This window comes from Marmota monax, unplaced genomic scaffold (assembly GCF_021218885.2).
Source record: "Marmota monax isolate L192 unplaced genomic scaffold, Marmota_monax_Labrador192_F-V1.1 WCK01_AAM20220418_F8-fsc00113, whole genome shotgun sequence".
In the NCBI taxonomy this organism is placed as follows: Eukaryota; Metazoa; Chordata; class Mammalia; order Rodentia; family Sciuridae; genus Marmota; species Marmota monax.
In genome coordinates this window covers 1,491,139-1,508,836 of record NW_026694479.1, presented here as the reverse complement: position 1 = coordinate 1,508,836, position 17,698 = coordinate 1,491,139, and the positions used below count along the sequence as shown (strand labels likewise).

Sequence of the window (17,698 nt, the reverse complement as noted above, 5' to 3'; positions counted from 1 at the left end):
TTAACTTAACCTTTTTATATTATACCTTGTATTATAAATAATTGTAAATGACTTTTGTGATTTTTGCTCAGTGTATACCATTTAATTTTAACATTTTTGTCTAAGAATTTAGTTTTTACTTTGCTTCACCCTTTTTTTTTTAATCTCAGTCGTGAAGTAAAATAGACATCTCTCTCAGGATTTTATTTTCAGGTCTTACAAATATGATTCTTGAAAAGAGTTTGGTTTAAAATAACTTTAATATTTGTATGTTCTTTTTATAACAGATTAGAAAATGCCTTTTATGAACATGCACAGACTTATTACTATACTGAGATTAGAAGAGTGAAATCTCATAAAGAATTTTTGAATAAAACAACACACCAGGTATATATTTTTTCAATAACAGTGGCATTCTAGAGTACATTTTTCATTATTGATTATTTTTAAGTCCATTATTACTTGTCTTTAATATGTTTATATCTTAAATGGCTTCAGTACTTCTCAAGTTTTTTAAAAAATCTTTTAAAATCTAACTTGTTTTTAAATTAAACTCTTTACCCTTAAAATTTGTTTTTAAATTCCTTGCCCTTAAAAAAGTTCTTAAAGATAGACTTTAATAGATCTTTAAACTCTATGTTTGTTGGAATAATAGTTTAATGTTAGTTTTGAATTTTTCTTTATACTTAATGTTTTCTTGTAATAAACATTATTAGAATTTTCACATTTTAAATATGTATTTAATAGTGCTTCTTTCATCCTTTTTTCCCCCAGCTTTTATTTGTTAGACATCAGTTCAAAATAGCTTTCTTCAGTGAGTTGAAACAAGATACACAAAATGCTTTGAAGTAAGTTTCTGAGTTTTCAAACTGAATTTTTCTTATCTTTATGTTAATGCTAACATATTAATGGTACTTTCTGAGTCTAAGCCAAACTGAAATTAATTTTAAAATGTTTATGTTGATTAGATTCAAGAATTTAATATTTAGTTTGTCCAGAAATTAATGGAATATAATTTGAGATTTTAAAACATTTTTTCCATTACAATATTGTAAGTAAATTTCAGAGTGTCATAAAACTTTTGGGTCTAATTTAATTAAATTTCATGATCTAAAGAGATAAAGTGTAAAATTTTCCCCATCTTCCTGACTTTTTTTGCTTGTTCAGTGGAATTTTTGTCTTAAAAGACTGATTTCCAAAGTAAATAAAAACTAAATATTATTTAAATCAAATTATGGGTTTTTTAAGGTTTATAGTACTTTATTTCAATCATCTATGATTTTCTTTTTAATTTTTAATTTTATTTTTTTGTTTATAAATTTATAATGCCCATTGGTAACATCATTTTCCATTTGATCTGCCTAGTAGGTTCTTGGAGATTAGTTGTCAGTGTGTTGATAGTGGCCAAGCAGATATCCTTTATTTTTAACAGTCACAACTTAATGAAAAAAAACACTCTTTTTGTAACTTTAACTCAGGTTTTTAATTTACAAAAAATGACAGTATAAAAGGGATGAAAAACTAATTATTTATTCTATAATTAAGGAGATGGAAAAAAGTAGAAGTATATTTTAAAGCTCTTAGTCATAAGAATATTGTAGAAACATATTTTTATTTATTGTTGAGGTGCTAAACACCAAGTTGTGTTCTCTGAATCTTAATGACTTCATATAATTATAATTGGCTTTCATGTAGTTTATTTTTATGGATTGCGTTAAAACCATTAAATTTTAACACCAATGAATATTGATGTTAAAAAACCTTCAAGTTCAGGTCTATTAAAAAATAATCCCCAAAAGAAAAAAATTTAAAAAAAAAGAAATTCAGAGTATAGTTTTTACTATGGAGCAGCCTGTTTTGAGATTTTCTGGTTGCCTTCCATCTTAGGGTAGGCCCCATTCCAACAGGGCTCTTCTTTCTCACCTCCATTCTTCTGCATCAGCCACCCTAGTAAGGATGTTTCTTCTCCAGCCTGCCTGAGATCAGTGCTATCCTTCACTGGTGCATGTACTTAGGTTTTAAAAGTTGTTGATCTCTGTTCTGTCTTGATATCACCTTTGCTAATGCAATGTTTGAGGAGCTTGTAAAGGATATTTTTTTTAAAATGTATTTTTTAAACAGAATGCTCATTTTTCATTGTAATTCTAAGTAACTTTCATTTGTCAACTTGTCTTCCATTGGTTAATGATGGATATTAATGACAATGTACAGGAAATGGTTCTGCTCTTTATGAAAAGTCAGTAATTCCTTCCAAATATATTATTAATAAATAGATCATTTTTAAAAACATTGGGGATGAATATATGCTGTTATTGAGCTGTTGAGTGTTAAAGGTTGAGTAAATATTATCTCTTCTTTATAAAATTTTGTTCTTAGGAAACTTTTTAAATTAATTTATGTCATAATTAACTTCCTTGCATTTATATTAGGAATTATAGGACTGCCTATAATCTTGTACATGAATTGAGAGCTCATGAAACCAATATTCTGGAAATCAAGACCATGGCAGGATTTATAAATTACAAGGTAATGCTTCTACTTCCAAATACAGGAAATTTATCTTAAGTATTATTGTCTTTTTTTAAATTGGAAAATCAAAATTATTTCTTGCTCTGAAAAGTTGATGTTTGATTAATGATGCTCTCCTTTTTTGTATTCTTTTATTCCAAAGGGCCTTGATTCTTAGCAGCCTAATAGCAGTGGTTTTGCTTTTGAGTTCATAGGTACTGGTTGGAAGTTTTTTGGTGTTTAATTTTGAACAGGAGTAGTAAGAAGAAAACTACCTAAATTACTGAATTTTAAATGATACAACATATTAGAACTATATAAGCCTTTCTTGGTTTATTGGCACAAGTGTAAGAAAGGTATATCTATTCACCCTATAGAAAACTTTTATAACCATTGTTTGAGCATTTTAAGATTGTATGTGGTAGTGATAGCTCCCTCTCCACCTCAGCAGGCAATTAAGGGGTGTTTGTTTGCTTTTAATTTTCCAAACTCATCTTTGAAAGGAGTCTGGTATTAAGTTGGTAATGTGCAAGCAAATACTTCAATTCATTATTAGTGTAAGTGTAATTTGTACAGCTTCTGTAGAAAATATTTTTGCAGTGACTGTGTAGATATAAAGTGAACTTTTTTTTTGACATAGCAATTCCATTTCAGGAAATTTATTTGACATATGTGCTAACACTGGCAAATCGTATCTATGAATACTTATTATATCTTCTAATAGGAAACAATTGAGAACAAACTAGCAGTAAGTGATTAGTTATATAAATTGTAACTGTAAATAGTAGAACTTTATACACCTATTAAGAATGAGACAGGGTAGGGGTTGTGGCTCAGTGGTAGAGCACTTGCCAGGCATGTGTGAGGCCCTGGGTTCGATCCTCAGCACCACATAAAATAAATAAATAAATAAATAAATAAATAAAATGTATTGTTTCTAACTACAACTAAAAGAAAAATTAAAAAAAAAGAAAGAATGAGACAGTTCTGATATATAGATATCAAATGATACCTAAGATACTGTTGGGTGAGAAAACTGAGACATAATTCAGTGTGTCTCATGCAAGCTGCTAGCATATTAGTTCATGTATATAAACATACATATACTTGTCTGTGTGTAGAATATATCAGGAAGCATATGCCAGAAACTGGTTGCCCATGGAAAGAAAAATTAGGTGTCTAAAAGACAGGAATGGATGAGACACTTTTCATGTATTCCTTTATTTCTAAAAAATAAAATTGAAAATTATAATAAGCATATGGAAATTAATTGAGGCTTTAATTATTCTGTTTTTTTCTCTTACCCCAAATACACGTAGATTATATTGTTTTGAAATAATATCCCAGGCAAAAGTTTTTGAAAATTTCTGTAATCTGTGTTTTCTATGGAAGTAACTGTACTTTGTGCTACAGAAAATCTTCAGTATTCTGACAATTCTAAAACCGAAAGTCAATCTGTTCTTTCTCAATTGCCTGTTGAAAATACTTTACCCGAGCCCATCTTTAGGTTCTTTATTGGGAATAATTGGGTATAATTATTTGGTATAAGTTTTAACATTCTGTATTTTTAAAAAGCTTTTCTAAGATATAGAATAAATTCAGTATAAGTGCTGTATTATTTTATTTCATTCCTCAAAGATGTTTATCCTTGTGTTTTAGCTTAACTATTCTTATGAAGAAAATAATTTATGTTGCAAAGAACTTCAGAGAATAAAGTTCTGTCATCTTTTTAAAGTTATTCTCAAACTTTACATGTTTTTAAATGAATTTGTCTTTTGACTTTTTTCCCCCCTTATTTTGGGGCTGATTTTTACATTTTGCAGATTTGTAGACTGTGTTTTCAACACAATACCCCATTGGATGCAATTGCTCAGTTCCGAAAACACATTGACTTGTGTAAGAAAAAAATTGGAAGTGCGGAATTGTCTTTTGAGCATGCTGCATGGATGTCTAAACAGTATGTTTTAAATTGTACTTTTAGAATGTTAAAAAAAAAAATAACACATGGGGCTTGAAGAAATGGAATTAGCGTGGACTTTGGTTCTAAACTGAGTTAGGTTTTTTTTTTCAATAAGATTTTTAATGATATGATGCACATATATTTCTGGTAATAGTATCTGTTGATTGGCTCAGTTTTTTAATGGAAGTCATTTAATTCATATTGCTATCTTTTTCATTCAACATACATTCATTTGGTTTCTGCTGTGTATCTATATCCATAGAATACATCAGCGAGCAAACAAAACTCCTACTGTCACAGAGCTTTCTGTTTGAGACTTATGTTTAAAAATTGCTAGAAGAAAAATTTTGTCAGAAACTTTGAGCAGTGAAAACTATGTTGAGATCTAGTTTGATGGTATATCTGTAGACTTGTTAGTGAAGAAGAGATGAATTTATCTGTAAATCTCACTGAGTTATCTATAACCTTAAAATTGGTGTGTATTAGTCTTACACACTAGAAATTATTACAAGTCTTAACTGTTAATCAATACCATTTTAATATAAGTTGCTGAGATCATAGTTCCCAGTCTGAATAATTACTGGAAATAAACTGCCTTTTCATTCTTTTTTATTTCTTGATTTTTTATTTTTTTTTAAGATTCCAGGCCTTTGGAGATTTATTTGATGAAGCTATTAAGTTAGGGTTAACAGCCATTCAAACTCAGAATCCTGGTTTCTATTATCAGCAGGCAGCCTATTATGCTCAGGAGCGGAAACAGCATGCAAAAACTCTTTGTAGTCATGAAGTAAGTTACCAATTCCTGTGTTATCTGGCATTTAGGAAATTTATTAATCTTCTCTTGAAAGAACTTAAGACTGATTGGTATTATAATTTGTTTCCAAATGGTTGAATATAATATTTTTTATTGTTTTAGGAATTATGACTATTTTTGGTTTAGGCCAAAGTACTTCATTTTTATCTGTGAATTGACTGGAAGTTTTTGTATTATATGTGATTTCCAACTGTATTTATTAAATGTATTATATTTTTAAGCTGTCATGTTGTAATCCAAACACAGTATTTTAAAAGATTATTAAAATTAAGTATATTAAGAATATGAAGGACTGGGCATTGCAGAATGTAAAAAAATGACAATTCTGCCAAAAAATTTGGAAAGCTTTAAAACTAAACGTATCTTTTGACCCAGAATTTTATTTTCAGAAATCCAAAGTAGATAATAGATTCTAAGAGATCAGTAGCAAGACTTATTTAAGTTCTCATAAATGTATTAATGATAATATAAATTAAAAGAAGATGAACAACTATAGGAAATATGTTAAAGTATGTTATTCTAATTAAAATATGTTTATTCTCGGCAAGAGCTGTTGTTTTGAAGAATAACTAACGATATAGTGAAATGCACAGATTATATTTAATTGAAAAATTATTCCAATCAAGAACAAATTTTTGTATAAAAATCTATAAGAATAATGTTTACTTCTTAACAAGTGATAGAAGGTTTAGATGTAATTTAAAAATTTGGGGGGAAGGGTACCAGGGATTGAACTCAGGGGCAGTTGGCCACTGAGCCACCTCCCCAGCCCTATCTTGTATTTTATTTAGAGACAGGATCTCACTGAGTTGCTTAGTACCTCACTTTTTGCTGAGGCTGGCTTTGAACTCACCATCCTCTTGCCTCAGCTGGGATTACAGGCATGCACTACCGCACCTGAATGGAATTTAAATTTTTATCCTTTTGCTTTTGGGTGTTTTTACACATTCTTCAGGAATGCACTTATATTGCATTTTGGGTTTCAAGGGAAAAGTTAAAAAGAAGAAAAAGAAAGCAATGTAAATCTGTTGGATTTTGCTATCAAAAATACCCACTTTCTGGCTGAGGATGTGGCTCAAGCGGTAGCGTGCTCACCTGGCATGCGTAGGTGCTGGGTTTGATCCTCAGCACCACATTAAAAAAAAAAAAAATAGAGATGTTGTGTCCACCGAAAACTAAAAAATAAATATTAAAAAAAATTCTCTCTCTCTCTTTCTCTCTCTCTGTCTGTCTCTCTCTCTTTTAAAAATAAAATACCCACTTTCCCTAATATCAGAATTAATAACAACAGAAAGGATAAGAAAATTGTGAATTTGAAACTCCTCGTAATAATGTTTTTGTTTACAAAGAATATTTATACATATGGAATAAATATCAAACATACTTTGCAATTTTTTTACTGGTTTATTATAGCCAAGATAAAAAGAAAGTATAAAGACTTTAGTTGCTGTGAAACCATTTGTTAAAATTAGATTGATTTGTTCAGTTTTTATAAGATTTTCTAAATGCTAGATGAAACATTTTTAAATTTAAATTTTATTAAAATTTAATTCGTGTTAAAAATATTCACAACTGTGATATTTGAATGTATGTTTGATGCTTGTATCTGTGAAAACTTATTTATTCAGTCATAGATTATGCAAGAGTCCATTTGTGATGGGATAGATAAACTCATATTTAAGTTTGATTTTTAATTCACAGGCTTCTGTAATGTATCCCAATCCTGATCCCTTAGAAACACAAACAGGCGTCCTTGACTTTTACGGACAAAGACCGTGGCGACAAGGAATACTAAGTAAATATTTTTCTTTCCATCACTTCTTTTTCAATTTCAAAAGGCCAAGATAGATATCACTATTTTTTATGCTTAATGTGGCCAGTAGAAAAATTATGTTGAAATAAAAATATATGCTTTTGAAACATTTTTTTCAGATATGTAGTTTTTTAGATTTTAGATTTGTTTGTATCACTATATCATAGGTCATTTTTAATTAAAGATATTGATGTGATTAAAATATTTAGACATCTGTGTCTTAAATAAGCCACGGTTACTACTGAAACTTTTTAATTCCAGTTAACTTTAATGATTAATGTGACCTTTTAAAACAACATTAACTTGTATCACTTTAAAAACAATTTATAAGATGGATACAATTGTGCACCCCTATAATCCCAGCCACTTGGGAGGCTGAAGCAGGAGGATCACTAGTTCAAAGCCAGACTCGGCAACTTAGTGAGACCCCTGAGCATCTTATTGAGACCCTGTCTCTAAATAAAAAATAAAATAAGCTGGGGATGTGGTTCAGTGGGTAAGCCCCTCTGAGTTCAATCCCTGTACCCCCCCAGAAAAAATCCCCCAAAATTATCTACATCCTTTTTGTGTTTTATACATAATTTAATTCAGGCAACATCAGTGACAGTGGAATCTATATCTCAATTGTTAAGAGATTATGTACTTTGATCTTTATAGAGAACTTGTAGAGAATGATATGAATACTACTCTTAGGATGATTCCACTAGATAAAAGAACACTGAGCTCAGTAATGTTCTCTGCAAAACAGAGATCACAATGAAGTTTTTGTTAATAAAGCTGCCTTAGAATCTTGAAGAGTCTAGAATAGTTGATAATCTTAGATACATTATATTACAGTAAAGGACTCCAAGAGTGTACACATACTATATTTATGTGAAGATTTAAGTTAAATGAGCTGTTTAAAATGGGTTGCGTCTCATCTTTCACAGGTTTTGATCTTTCTGATCCTGAAAAAGAGAAGGTGGGAATTCTTGCCCTTCAGCTGAAGGAGAGAAATGTTGTTCACTCTGTAAGTTGTTGTTTTTTCCCCCTCAATATAAACTAGTTTTTACAGAATTCAAGAAAATGAGATTATTTAAATGTTTCATACTTTCTATCTTTTCACAGGAAATAATAATAACTCTCCTGAGTAATGCTGTTGCACAATTCAAAAAGTATAAGTGTCCAAGAATGAAAAGTCATCTAAGTATGTATCCATAACATGCTGAAATTCATGCAACTTTGAGTAATTTTACATTATGTACATAAGTCTTTTTTTCCTTCATAGTGGTTCAGATGGGAGAGGAATATTATTATGCAAAGGATTATACCAAAGCTTTGAAGTGAGTCTTATTTACCATTTATTTTTAATAAGTATTCTGTTTACCTTACAGTGAAATAGAAGTAGAACTTTATATTTAATTTATTATTTCCATATTTCTATTATATTCCATTTCTGTGATATTTTTCCAAGTGCCTTCTGTTGGTACTATCTTTTTCAGAGTTTTAGGAAATCTCAGGTTTAACTATGTATGAAAAATACCTGTATCTCAGTAAGATTTTCTTACACTAATATAACATTAGACGAACACTTTGTTATCTCTAAGAACTCTTCAAACCCTTCTTGTGAAGCTCTTCATTATGCTTTCTCCTTGTCATCCCTTAGATTGCTGGATTATGTGATGTGTGATTATCGGAGTGAAGGATGGTGGACTCTGCTTACATCTATATTGACTACAGCTCTGAAGTGTTCCTACCTTATGGCCCAATTAAAGGATTACATTACTTATTCCCTAGAACTCCTTGGAAGAGGTAGTATGATGTTCTTTCGGTAAAAATCCAATCTACAGAACTATTTCACATCATTAAACTGTTTAATTGGAAAAACAATTCAGTCTCAGCTATTTAGTAGTACTTGGATTATGTGCAAGTCATTGTGCTTAGTCATTTTAGAAGAGGTATTTACTCTAAATTATTATAGAAACATTAAGCAGGATAGTGAATTTAGTTCTAATTTTATTTCTTCATTTTAGCTTCAACTCTGAAAGATGATCAGAAATCTCGTATAGAAAAGAACCTCATAAATGTTTTAATGGTAGGTTGGAATTCTTTGTGTAAGATATGTTTCAGGGACATGTATACCTAGATATTTTTTCCAACTGATTGAACAAATGTTTACCTCTGTGTTGATGCAGAATGAAATTCCAGATCCTGAACCTGACTGTGATGTCTTAGCTGTGAAAACTGCTCAGAAGCTGTGGGCAGACCGAGTTTCTCTGGCCGGCAGCAATGTTTTCACAATCGGAGTACAGGACTTTGTGCCATTCGGTAGGTTGCTAGCATCTAAAATATTATTTTAGGGAAATCATCCTTCTTACTATAAAATAAATAGATGTAGAATAATAAATATAAAAGTCAAGAAAGAATTTTCAAAGTATAATCATTTTATGGCTAAATTGTGATTTAAAAAAAAATTTCTCCTAAATGTCTTAGGTCAAGATATTAAATGTTTGATTTATGTCTTAAAACATAGTTTGTTCATTTATGTACTTCAGGCATAATTTGAAAAGGCAGTTACTTAAAAGGTTTATGCTTTGATTTCTAGTGAGGTCTTTTGGCACAAATTAATCTTAAAATGGTTCTTTTCACTTTAAAATTTTGTCACTGTCATTTTAGAGGCAATACTGATTTTAAAATTAAAGACGGCTTTGAAACTTATTTAACTTTTGTTCATTTTTAAAAAGTGAGCTACATTTATGTCTGTTGAACTGTCTTAGTTTAGCAGCCTGTAAGAATACCTTAAGTAAGAAATCAGTGAGAATGCCAGTGGGTCTCTTCTGAGTAAATATAGTTCATAGAATAAAGCGTTTGGGTTTATCTGGTAGTGTATAACTCAGCTCTTTTTGTTTGACTTCTAGTACAATGCAAAGCCAAGTTTCATGCCCCAAGTTTTCATGTTGATGTTCCTGTTCAGTTTGACATTTATCTGAAGGCTGATTGTCCACATCCCATTAGGTTTTCCAAACTCTGTGTCAGCTTTAATAATCAGGTAATAGTACTTTTTAATGTATTTTTATTGTGTTTATTATTATAGCTTGCATTTTCTAACTACATAAAATGAACTTAGTGAATTTTAGGTCTTAATGGTTTCATAGTAACAAATAACTTCAATAAGGTCTGTAACATAAATATATAAATATAAATTATGTATTTATATTTCTGAACTCTATCAAGTCAAGTATTACACTTTTCCTACTCTTGAGTTTTATTTATTTTTACTTCTTGTTTATGAAATATTAAGAATTCCGTGTGTATATTTTTTATAATGTCTAACTTAATTTCAAATAAGATTCAGAATTGAATATAATCCAATTTTCAAAATAATTTGTTTCCATTTTCATTTTAATGTTATTTGGGTATTATAGAACAAATACATGTTTAATATTAAGAAATTTAAGATGGAATAGATGGCTATAAAGTGATAAGTAAATGATTAAATGTATAATCCTCCAATTTTATTCTCTTGAGGTTCTTGAGGTTCTCTCTGTTAACTTCTTGAGTAATATAGATATTTTTCATTTATGAATATATAAGCCACTTTTTTCTTGAAGAAATGGGAACATACCATATTTCATGCACTTGAACATTTTCAAAGTATGATATAATAAAGTGAAGTTATGGATTACATTTCAGCTATTTCATTTACAAGCTCACTTGATGGATAATTTTCTTTTGTTCTCCCAGAAAGTATATTGAGCCTTTAACCAACAAGCATCTATTGAGAGTAGTATTCTGAACTTGAAAGATTATAGCATATCATCCCATCACAATGTAAGCATTGGGAGCAGGGACCAATGACTCACATATTGTTCAAGTAGATAGTGAAGACTGAATTGGGTAGTATAACCTAGAAATCTATTTGCCAAGAAAAGAGAAGGAAGCTCCAAGAATGAATATGGTACTAAGATAGATATAAAAGGATGGAAAGGGGAGAACATGTTTGACAGAAAACAGTGCAATGAAATAGGAGTACACATTCTATATTTATGCATAAGTCAAGACAATGACCTCAAGAGACCAGAGAGTTTTTAAGCATAGGTGGTGGGAAATAAGTCCTGATGGTTTACAGGAGCCTTGAAGAGTTAAGCAGAGATAGACTAAATAATAAATGGAAGTCATTTAAGATTTATTTATTTATTTGTTCTTTTATCCATGTTCTAGTTATTGGATGGTAATAAGGAAAGGACATTATCTGTTTTAATATGATTTAATTTATACAGACTGAGAAATGTCTTTAATAGAAATGGTTAAATGGAACTAGATTGCCCGAAAATCAGCATATTTTATTTAACTTCAAACCCTTACCCAGGGATTTCTTTGAATTAGTTTGAGAATATTAAAGCAAGAGCATGGAATTTATATCTAACAAATTTCATTGTAGTAGCGAAATAGAGGGAAAGAAATGATGTTATGGAAACTAATTAAAGGCTGTTTATATTAACCCAGCTTCAAGATATGAGGATTTGAATCAGGATGCTAGTGGCAGGAATGGAGATGTAAGATGCAAGAGGCATTTGAAAATAGATAAATCTGAATTCTTGACTGAATAGAGAGAGTAAGGAATGTGGATGGGATGAATAAAGGTCACGAGGTGGACCTAGCAAGTCTTTCATAACCTTTATAGTAAGAGTGACAGCCATGGTTTCAGCTTGTATGTGTAATCATTTGGTAAATTATTTTTCTTACTAGAATCATAGTTCGACAAGGATAGGTCTTTTTTATTTTTTTTATTTTTTTCCCAACATGAAATACTCTTAAGTCTGAAATTAGAAGGTTACTCTAGGGACTCTTATTTTACTTTTTCCTTAATATCCTAGTATTCCACTTATTTTTCTTACTTTATTTTAAATAAGAAATATAAACTACTTCCCTAATTAAAGTGCTACATAAAGTTTTAAACATTAAAGTATATTCTGAATATAGTTTATTTGAAATTCAAGATGCTAATCATAAGGAAAAAAGTAGAATGCCTAAGTTTTATAAGCATAGACTAGAAATGAAACTCATAGGAAATGTATAAAAATTGAACTATGTAAGAAATTCTTATGAAGGTAATTCATCTTGGGAAGCTTTTGATGTTTAATGAACAGGTGAGAATGGCAGTTATGCAGATCCATATATGAATGATGTCTCTGTTTATCTATTTGTGAGAAGTATGTTCTTCTGGGAAGAAAGATACACATTCAGTTTGGGATCTGCTGACTTAGATGGGAGGGGATTTTGTTCTCTAGACAATCATGGCTGTAAGCCTGAAGTTAAGGAAATAGGAACAGACTACCATAATTTTTATGTGGGAGATTTTAGCACAAAGGTACAGAATATGTATAAATGCACAAACTTACCAATGAAGTAAACATAAAGAGAAAACAATAGAACTGAAAGAAAGCCAAGGACCAAAACTTGTGGGACCCCTGAATTCAAGGGACCCAGTAAAGAATAAAGGCTTTTGAGGGAAAACCAGAAAGTAACCAAAGAGGATGAGAAGCAGGAGACAGTGCAGTGTCTCAGAAGCCTTGTGAAAAGTAAGCCCTTCAAGAAGCTCTTCTTTGTTGCACAGCATTGGTGCAATAAACAACTTATTTCTCTCTCTACAAAAAGGATATCTAAGCATTTTCAGAAATCAGGTTGTGTTTAGTGAACTGTTTATTCTTATGGCAACAGTGAGTAGATAAGTGCCTAAATTTGGCATTAAAATATTTCCTTTTATTAATAACCCATTATAATGCTTCAATAGCATGGAGTTAAAACTAAACTAGCTCCAAAGCACTTGGCTTTTAATGTTAGCAAAACAGGTGACATTTAGCCTTTGTAAATGGTGACCGTTGCTAACCTCTTTTTCAGGACTACAACCAGTTCTGTATAATAGAAGAGGCATCTAAAGCAAGTGAAGTTTTGGAAAATTTGACCCAAGGGAGGATGTGTTTAGTTCCTGGTAAAACAAGAAAACTGTTATTTAAATTTGTTGCAAAAACTGAAGATGTGGGAAAGAAAATTGAGGTTAGTTGCAGAACTTGTTTTAAAATATTTTTAATTACAAAAGCAATGTGTTTAGGTCAAACAATTAAAAAATACATAATTTTTTAAATTAAAAAAAAAAAAGAAAAGAAAATCTCCCACCTGGATTTCCCAAGGAAAACCAATCAGGGTAATTTGATAGGTTTCCTTGTAGACATTTTTCTATTTGTAGTTAAAAAATTTTTTCCCAAAAAATTGGTAGTTAGAATAAGATATACTTCATATTTATATAAATATCTCAAAATTGACTATTGTCATGTATAACTAAAATGAACTAATAAAAAATTGGTAATATATACATAATACTCATGCTTTTTTCACTTAATACTGTATATTATATATCATTTCATGTTAGTACATAAGACTGATCTCATTTTTTAATGACTACATAATATAATCATTTAAGGAATTTCGAACAATATATATTGTATAATATGGCAAGTATATTTTGTATAATTTATACTAAATATCTTTTTAGTGTTTAAACATTACTGATTGCATATAGTTAAAAGAAAAAGTAGTGATGAATATTTTAAAAGATTGCTTTAATATAGTTAAAAAGTTTCAGAAATATATGATGAAAGTAATATTTTATAATATTTTATTTGAACATACACTCTGGAGCCAAACTGTGTGGCCTTAAATTCTAACTCATCAGATGGCTAGCTTCTGAACCTGGGCAGTTACGTAACCTCTCTGTTTCTGTATTCATCTTTAAAATGGGGATCACAGAGGTACCTACACCTTAGGGTTTCATGAGGTTTAGATCAGAAATATAAATTGCTTAGAATAGTGATAAGCACATTAAGTGCTTGTTTGACATGACTTGAATGAGAATGATCAGTTATTTTAAACTTGCTAAAATAGATGGTACCTAGGTGTTCTACCAATATTTCCATAACAATTTCTGTGAGGCTGTTGATTTTATCATTAACCAGTATTGAGAGTGTTTTCTTTGTTTTATGGTCATGGGGATTGAACCCAGGGCCTTGTGTATGCTAGGGAAGTGCTCTACCACTGAGCTATACTCCCAGTCCCAGAGATTTTTGCTTATTTGTTTTATAAAACGTTCTTCATGATTTGACTAAATCCCTAATGATGTATTTTGTTTTTTACATAATTGAAGAACTCTACTATATATAAATCATAATCAGTAATCCTGTTTCGAGTCATTTTGTTAATGGATTTAATTGAAAGGAACATTTATTCAAACTATAAAAAATTTTATTGCTAATACTACAGATATTCTAAGGAAAAATATTTGTGAAATTAGAAAATAGGTTGTAGATGTGTAAGTGGTCATTTAAATATTTATTTCTTCATCATCTACTAATTGAGCATCTGTAATATCAAGTACTGTGCCTAGGTATTGACATCATAACTGCACTGTACAGTCTCCTGGCTTGAAATTCAGGTTATGATCTCAATTTCAAAGATGAAGAAGTTGAGATTCAGAGTACAGTAAGTTTGTGTCCCAGCCAGACTAAGACAAAACATTAAGCATTCCAAAACAATAAGTGTTCTGCTTCCTGCTACTCTGTGGGTCTCTGGGTGAATTTTTATAGTAGCCATTCTTAGGGTGATTTTGTTGAGGAGGATGGTGACAAACACATATGAGATGACATTTCTAACACACCTTTCCTCTTTCAGATTACTTCTGTGGACCTGGTTCTGGGCAATGAGACAGGCAGATGTGTGGTTTTGAGTTGGCAGGGAGGAGGAGGAGATGCTGCTTCCTCCCAGGAAGCCCTGCAGGCTGCTCGTTCTTTCAAAAGACGACCTAAACTTCCTGACAATGAGGTTCACTGGGACAGCATAATCATCCAAGCAAGTACAATGTAAGTCTGCTTTGCAAGGCAGATTGTTAAAGATCACCTTCTTTTTATTTGTATTGGAGAATGAACCCAGGAGTGCTTTACTACTAAGCTACCTCCCCAGTCCTTTTTAGTTTTTAGTGAGACAGGGTCTCACTAAATTCCTGAGGCTGGCCTTGAACCTGTGATTCTCCTGTCTCAGCCTTCCAAGTCACTGGGATTGTAGGTGTGTGCCCACCATGCCCAGCTCTTGTTTCTTTTAAATATCTTCTTTAAATACTTCAAAAGAAAACAAAACAAAAACCAACAGTTGCTTAGCTAAGGTTTCTTTTCAAAGGATTATTTCCAGAGTTCCAAACATTTCTGTGCATTTGCAACATGAGCCTCCTGCTCTGACAAATGAAATGTATTGTTTGGTTGTGACTGTTCAATCTAATGAGAAGACCCAGATCAGAGATGTGAAGCTCACTGCTGGTTTAAAACCAGGTAAGCATTCATTTTTTTAAGTTTGATATTATTAATCCATCATAAAATAAGTACCATAGTGTCAAGGGTAGGATGTTTGTTTAGAAGATAATATAATATAGGGCTCTTCATCAAGCATTGATTGTTATGATAACATTTAAATTCTCTGTGTCTTAAAACCCCAATATATTAACACTCTTAGGACAGGATGCGAACTTAACTCAGAAAACTCATGTGACTCTTCATGGAACAGAACTATGCGATGACTCCTACCCAGCTTTACTCACTGACATTCCTATTGGAGACTTACATCCAGGAGAACAGGTGAATTTGGCCTGTGGGGATTGGAGGGAAATCAACTGGTTTGTAACTTTAAATATGTAGCAAGTTTTAGATAGTTCTGGGTTGTTTTAACAACATATCCTAGTACTAAAAAAGTGATTTAATTAATGAACATTTTACATATTTAAATATCTAGAGTATCTTTGGCAGTTTTTATACAAGAGATTTTAGAACAGATGGTCCTAATATGGAGAATTAGTTGTATAAAATAAGTGTTGTCTGTAACTTAGTGCATTAGCACATCAACTTCTGTTTCCAAACCAAATACAAAAATTTATTGGGAAATTGAGGGCAATTTAAAGAGAGAGAGAGTGGTAATGATCCTACTTTTATACCTTGGCAGTATACTAAAGGTTCTCCATGGTGGGAACTTGAATTAATTAGATTAGTTATACTGTAACAACCTATAAAGAGAAAGAATTTGGCCAGTTGGTCTAGTAAACTCTGAAAGTTGGAACTATTATCCTAGAATATATCAGGAGAAAGCCTCTGTAATATTAAATTATAACACTTCGTTACAGCTGGAAAAAACATTGTATGTTCGCTGTGGAACAGTGGGATCAAGAATGTTTCTTGTGTATGTTTCTTACCTGATCGATACAACTGTTGAAGAAAAGGAAATTGTTTGCAAGTGCCACAAGGTATTTCTTTTTCATAACTTTGTGGAGCACCATACATGGAACCAATCCTCTCTTATATTATTTTAGTTAATATCTTCTATGTGACAGCCTCATCTTAAAGTGGCAATCATAATAACACCTTTTTCCTTGAATGATTGCATAAACATGGATAGTGATTATAAGTGTCTGTTGCATTGCTTCTTGTTGCTATATTTATTATTATTATTATTTTAGTCGTTTTGAATCAAGGCGAGGTAAAGAATATGCACAAGAGGAAGACCCAGATTCTAGGCTTGGCACCACTAGCCTTAGGCAAGTCACTATATCTTTCTTAATAGCTGGTTCTATAAAATCCTGCTTCACTGGATCTAGAGATAAAATCATATAGAAGAAAGTACTTTGCAGAGTGAATTATCCATAGACAACTTACTAAAAATAGTTCTCAGGTTTCTTTATGTATATTTTTTAAAAATTCATCTAAGAAAAAGAACCTTGCTTCTTAAAGTTTAGCTTGGGATTATTTATTGATCAATTAAAAATTGTGTTTTGTATGCCTTCTATTTTAAAATTTTTATTTATATAAAATATGTTAGAAAAGCCACTGAATGTTCCCTTTGAATTTTCTTGCAGGATGAAACTGTAACAATAGAAACAGTCTTTCCATTTGATGTTGCAGTTAAATTTGTTTCCACGAAGGTATATTCCTGTGATACATACTGGAAATCATTTGGGTTATAGAAATTGGGCTGGGGATTTGGCTCAAGCGGTAATGCGCTCGCCTGGCATGCGCGGGGCGCTGGGTTTGATCCTTAGCACCACATGAAATAGAATAAAGATGTTGTATCGGCCAAAAACTGAAAAATAAATATTAAAAAAATTCTCTCTCTCTCCTCTCTCTCTCTCTCTCTCTCTCTCTCTCTCTTTAAAAAAAGAAAAGAAATTGATGGGAAGAAATAAAATGATTAGTATAATTGCTTACAGACCTTTTATCTTTGTTTTTGACAGTTTGAGCACCTGGAAAGGATCTATGCTGACATCCCTTTTCTGTTAATGACGGACCTTTTAAGTGCCTCCCCGTGGGCCCTCACTATTGTATCCAGTGAACTACAGCTTGCTCCTTCTATGACTGCAGTGGATCAGCTGGAGTCCCAAGTGGACAAAGGTGAAACTTCAGATTATTCCCATTTAAATGGCAGAGAGTTGTGTGTGTGTAGGCCTGTGTGTCCGTGTGTGTGTGTGTGTGTGTGTGTGTGTTTGAGCAAGCTAGCAATGTAAGAGTTAGTTTTTTTTTGCTAAATGAGGGAACTTGAAACTTAACACTTAGAATTA

General features: G+C 31.3%; 1 protein-coding gene across 2 annotated transcripts in view; it reads left to right on the top strand.

Annotated features, from left to right (window-relative positions):
• Trappc11 (trafficking protein particle complex subunit 11) overlaps nucleotides 1-17,698 on the top strand; it is a 44,299-nt gene that overhangs the window by 10,941 nt on the left and 15,660 nt on the right. The window contains exons 6-25 of one of the 2 annotated variants that reach the window (XM_046419083.2): nucleotides 267-366; nucleotides 754-827; nucleotides 2,409-2,505; nucleotides 4,311-4,444; nucleotides 5,087-5,234; nucleotides 6,963-7,056; nucleotides 8,004-8,083; nucleotides 8,182-8,260; nucleotides 8,342-8,396; nucleotides 8,720-8,865; nucleotides 9,087-9,148; nucleotides 9,249-9,381; nucleotides 9,972-10,102; nucleotides 12,955-13,110; nucleotides 14,779-14,966; nucleotides 15,280-15,428; nucleotides 15,610-15,731; nucleotides 16,271-16,390; nucleotides 17,000-17,065; nucleotides 17,375-17,531. In XM_046419083.2, coding sequence (XP_046275039.1) covers nucleotides 267-366; nucleotides 754-827; nucleotides 2,409-2,505; nucleotides 4,311-4,444; nucleotides 5,087-5,234; nucleotides 6,963-7,056; nucleotides 8,004-8,083; nucleotides 8,182-8,260; nucleotides 8,342-8,396; nucleotides 8,720-8,865; nucleotides 9,087-9,148; nucleotides 9,249-9,381; nucleotides 9,972-10,102; nucleotides 12,955-13,110; nucleotides 14,779-14,966; nucleotides 15,280-15,428; nucleotides 15,610-15,731; nucleotides 16,271-16,390; nucleotides 17,000-17,065; nucleotides 17,375-17,531 — 2,291 coding nt within the window. The remainder of the gene's footprint in view (nucleotides 1-266; nucleotides 367-753; nucleotides 828-2,408; nucleotides 2,506-4,310; nucleotides 4,445-5,086; nucleotides 5,235-6,962; nucleotides 7,057-8,003; nucleotides 8,084-8,181; nucleotides 8,261-8,341; nucleotides 8,397-8,719; nucleotides 8,866-9,086; nucleotides 9,149-9,248; nucleotides 9,382-9,971; nucleotides 10,103-12,954; nucleotides 13,111-14,778; nucleotides 14,967-15,279; nucleotides 15,429-15,609; nucleotides 15,732-16,270; nucleotides 16,391-16,999; nucleotides 17,066-17,374; nucleotides 17,532-17,698) is intronic. The other variant, XM_046419084.2, reaches the window with a different exon arrangement.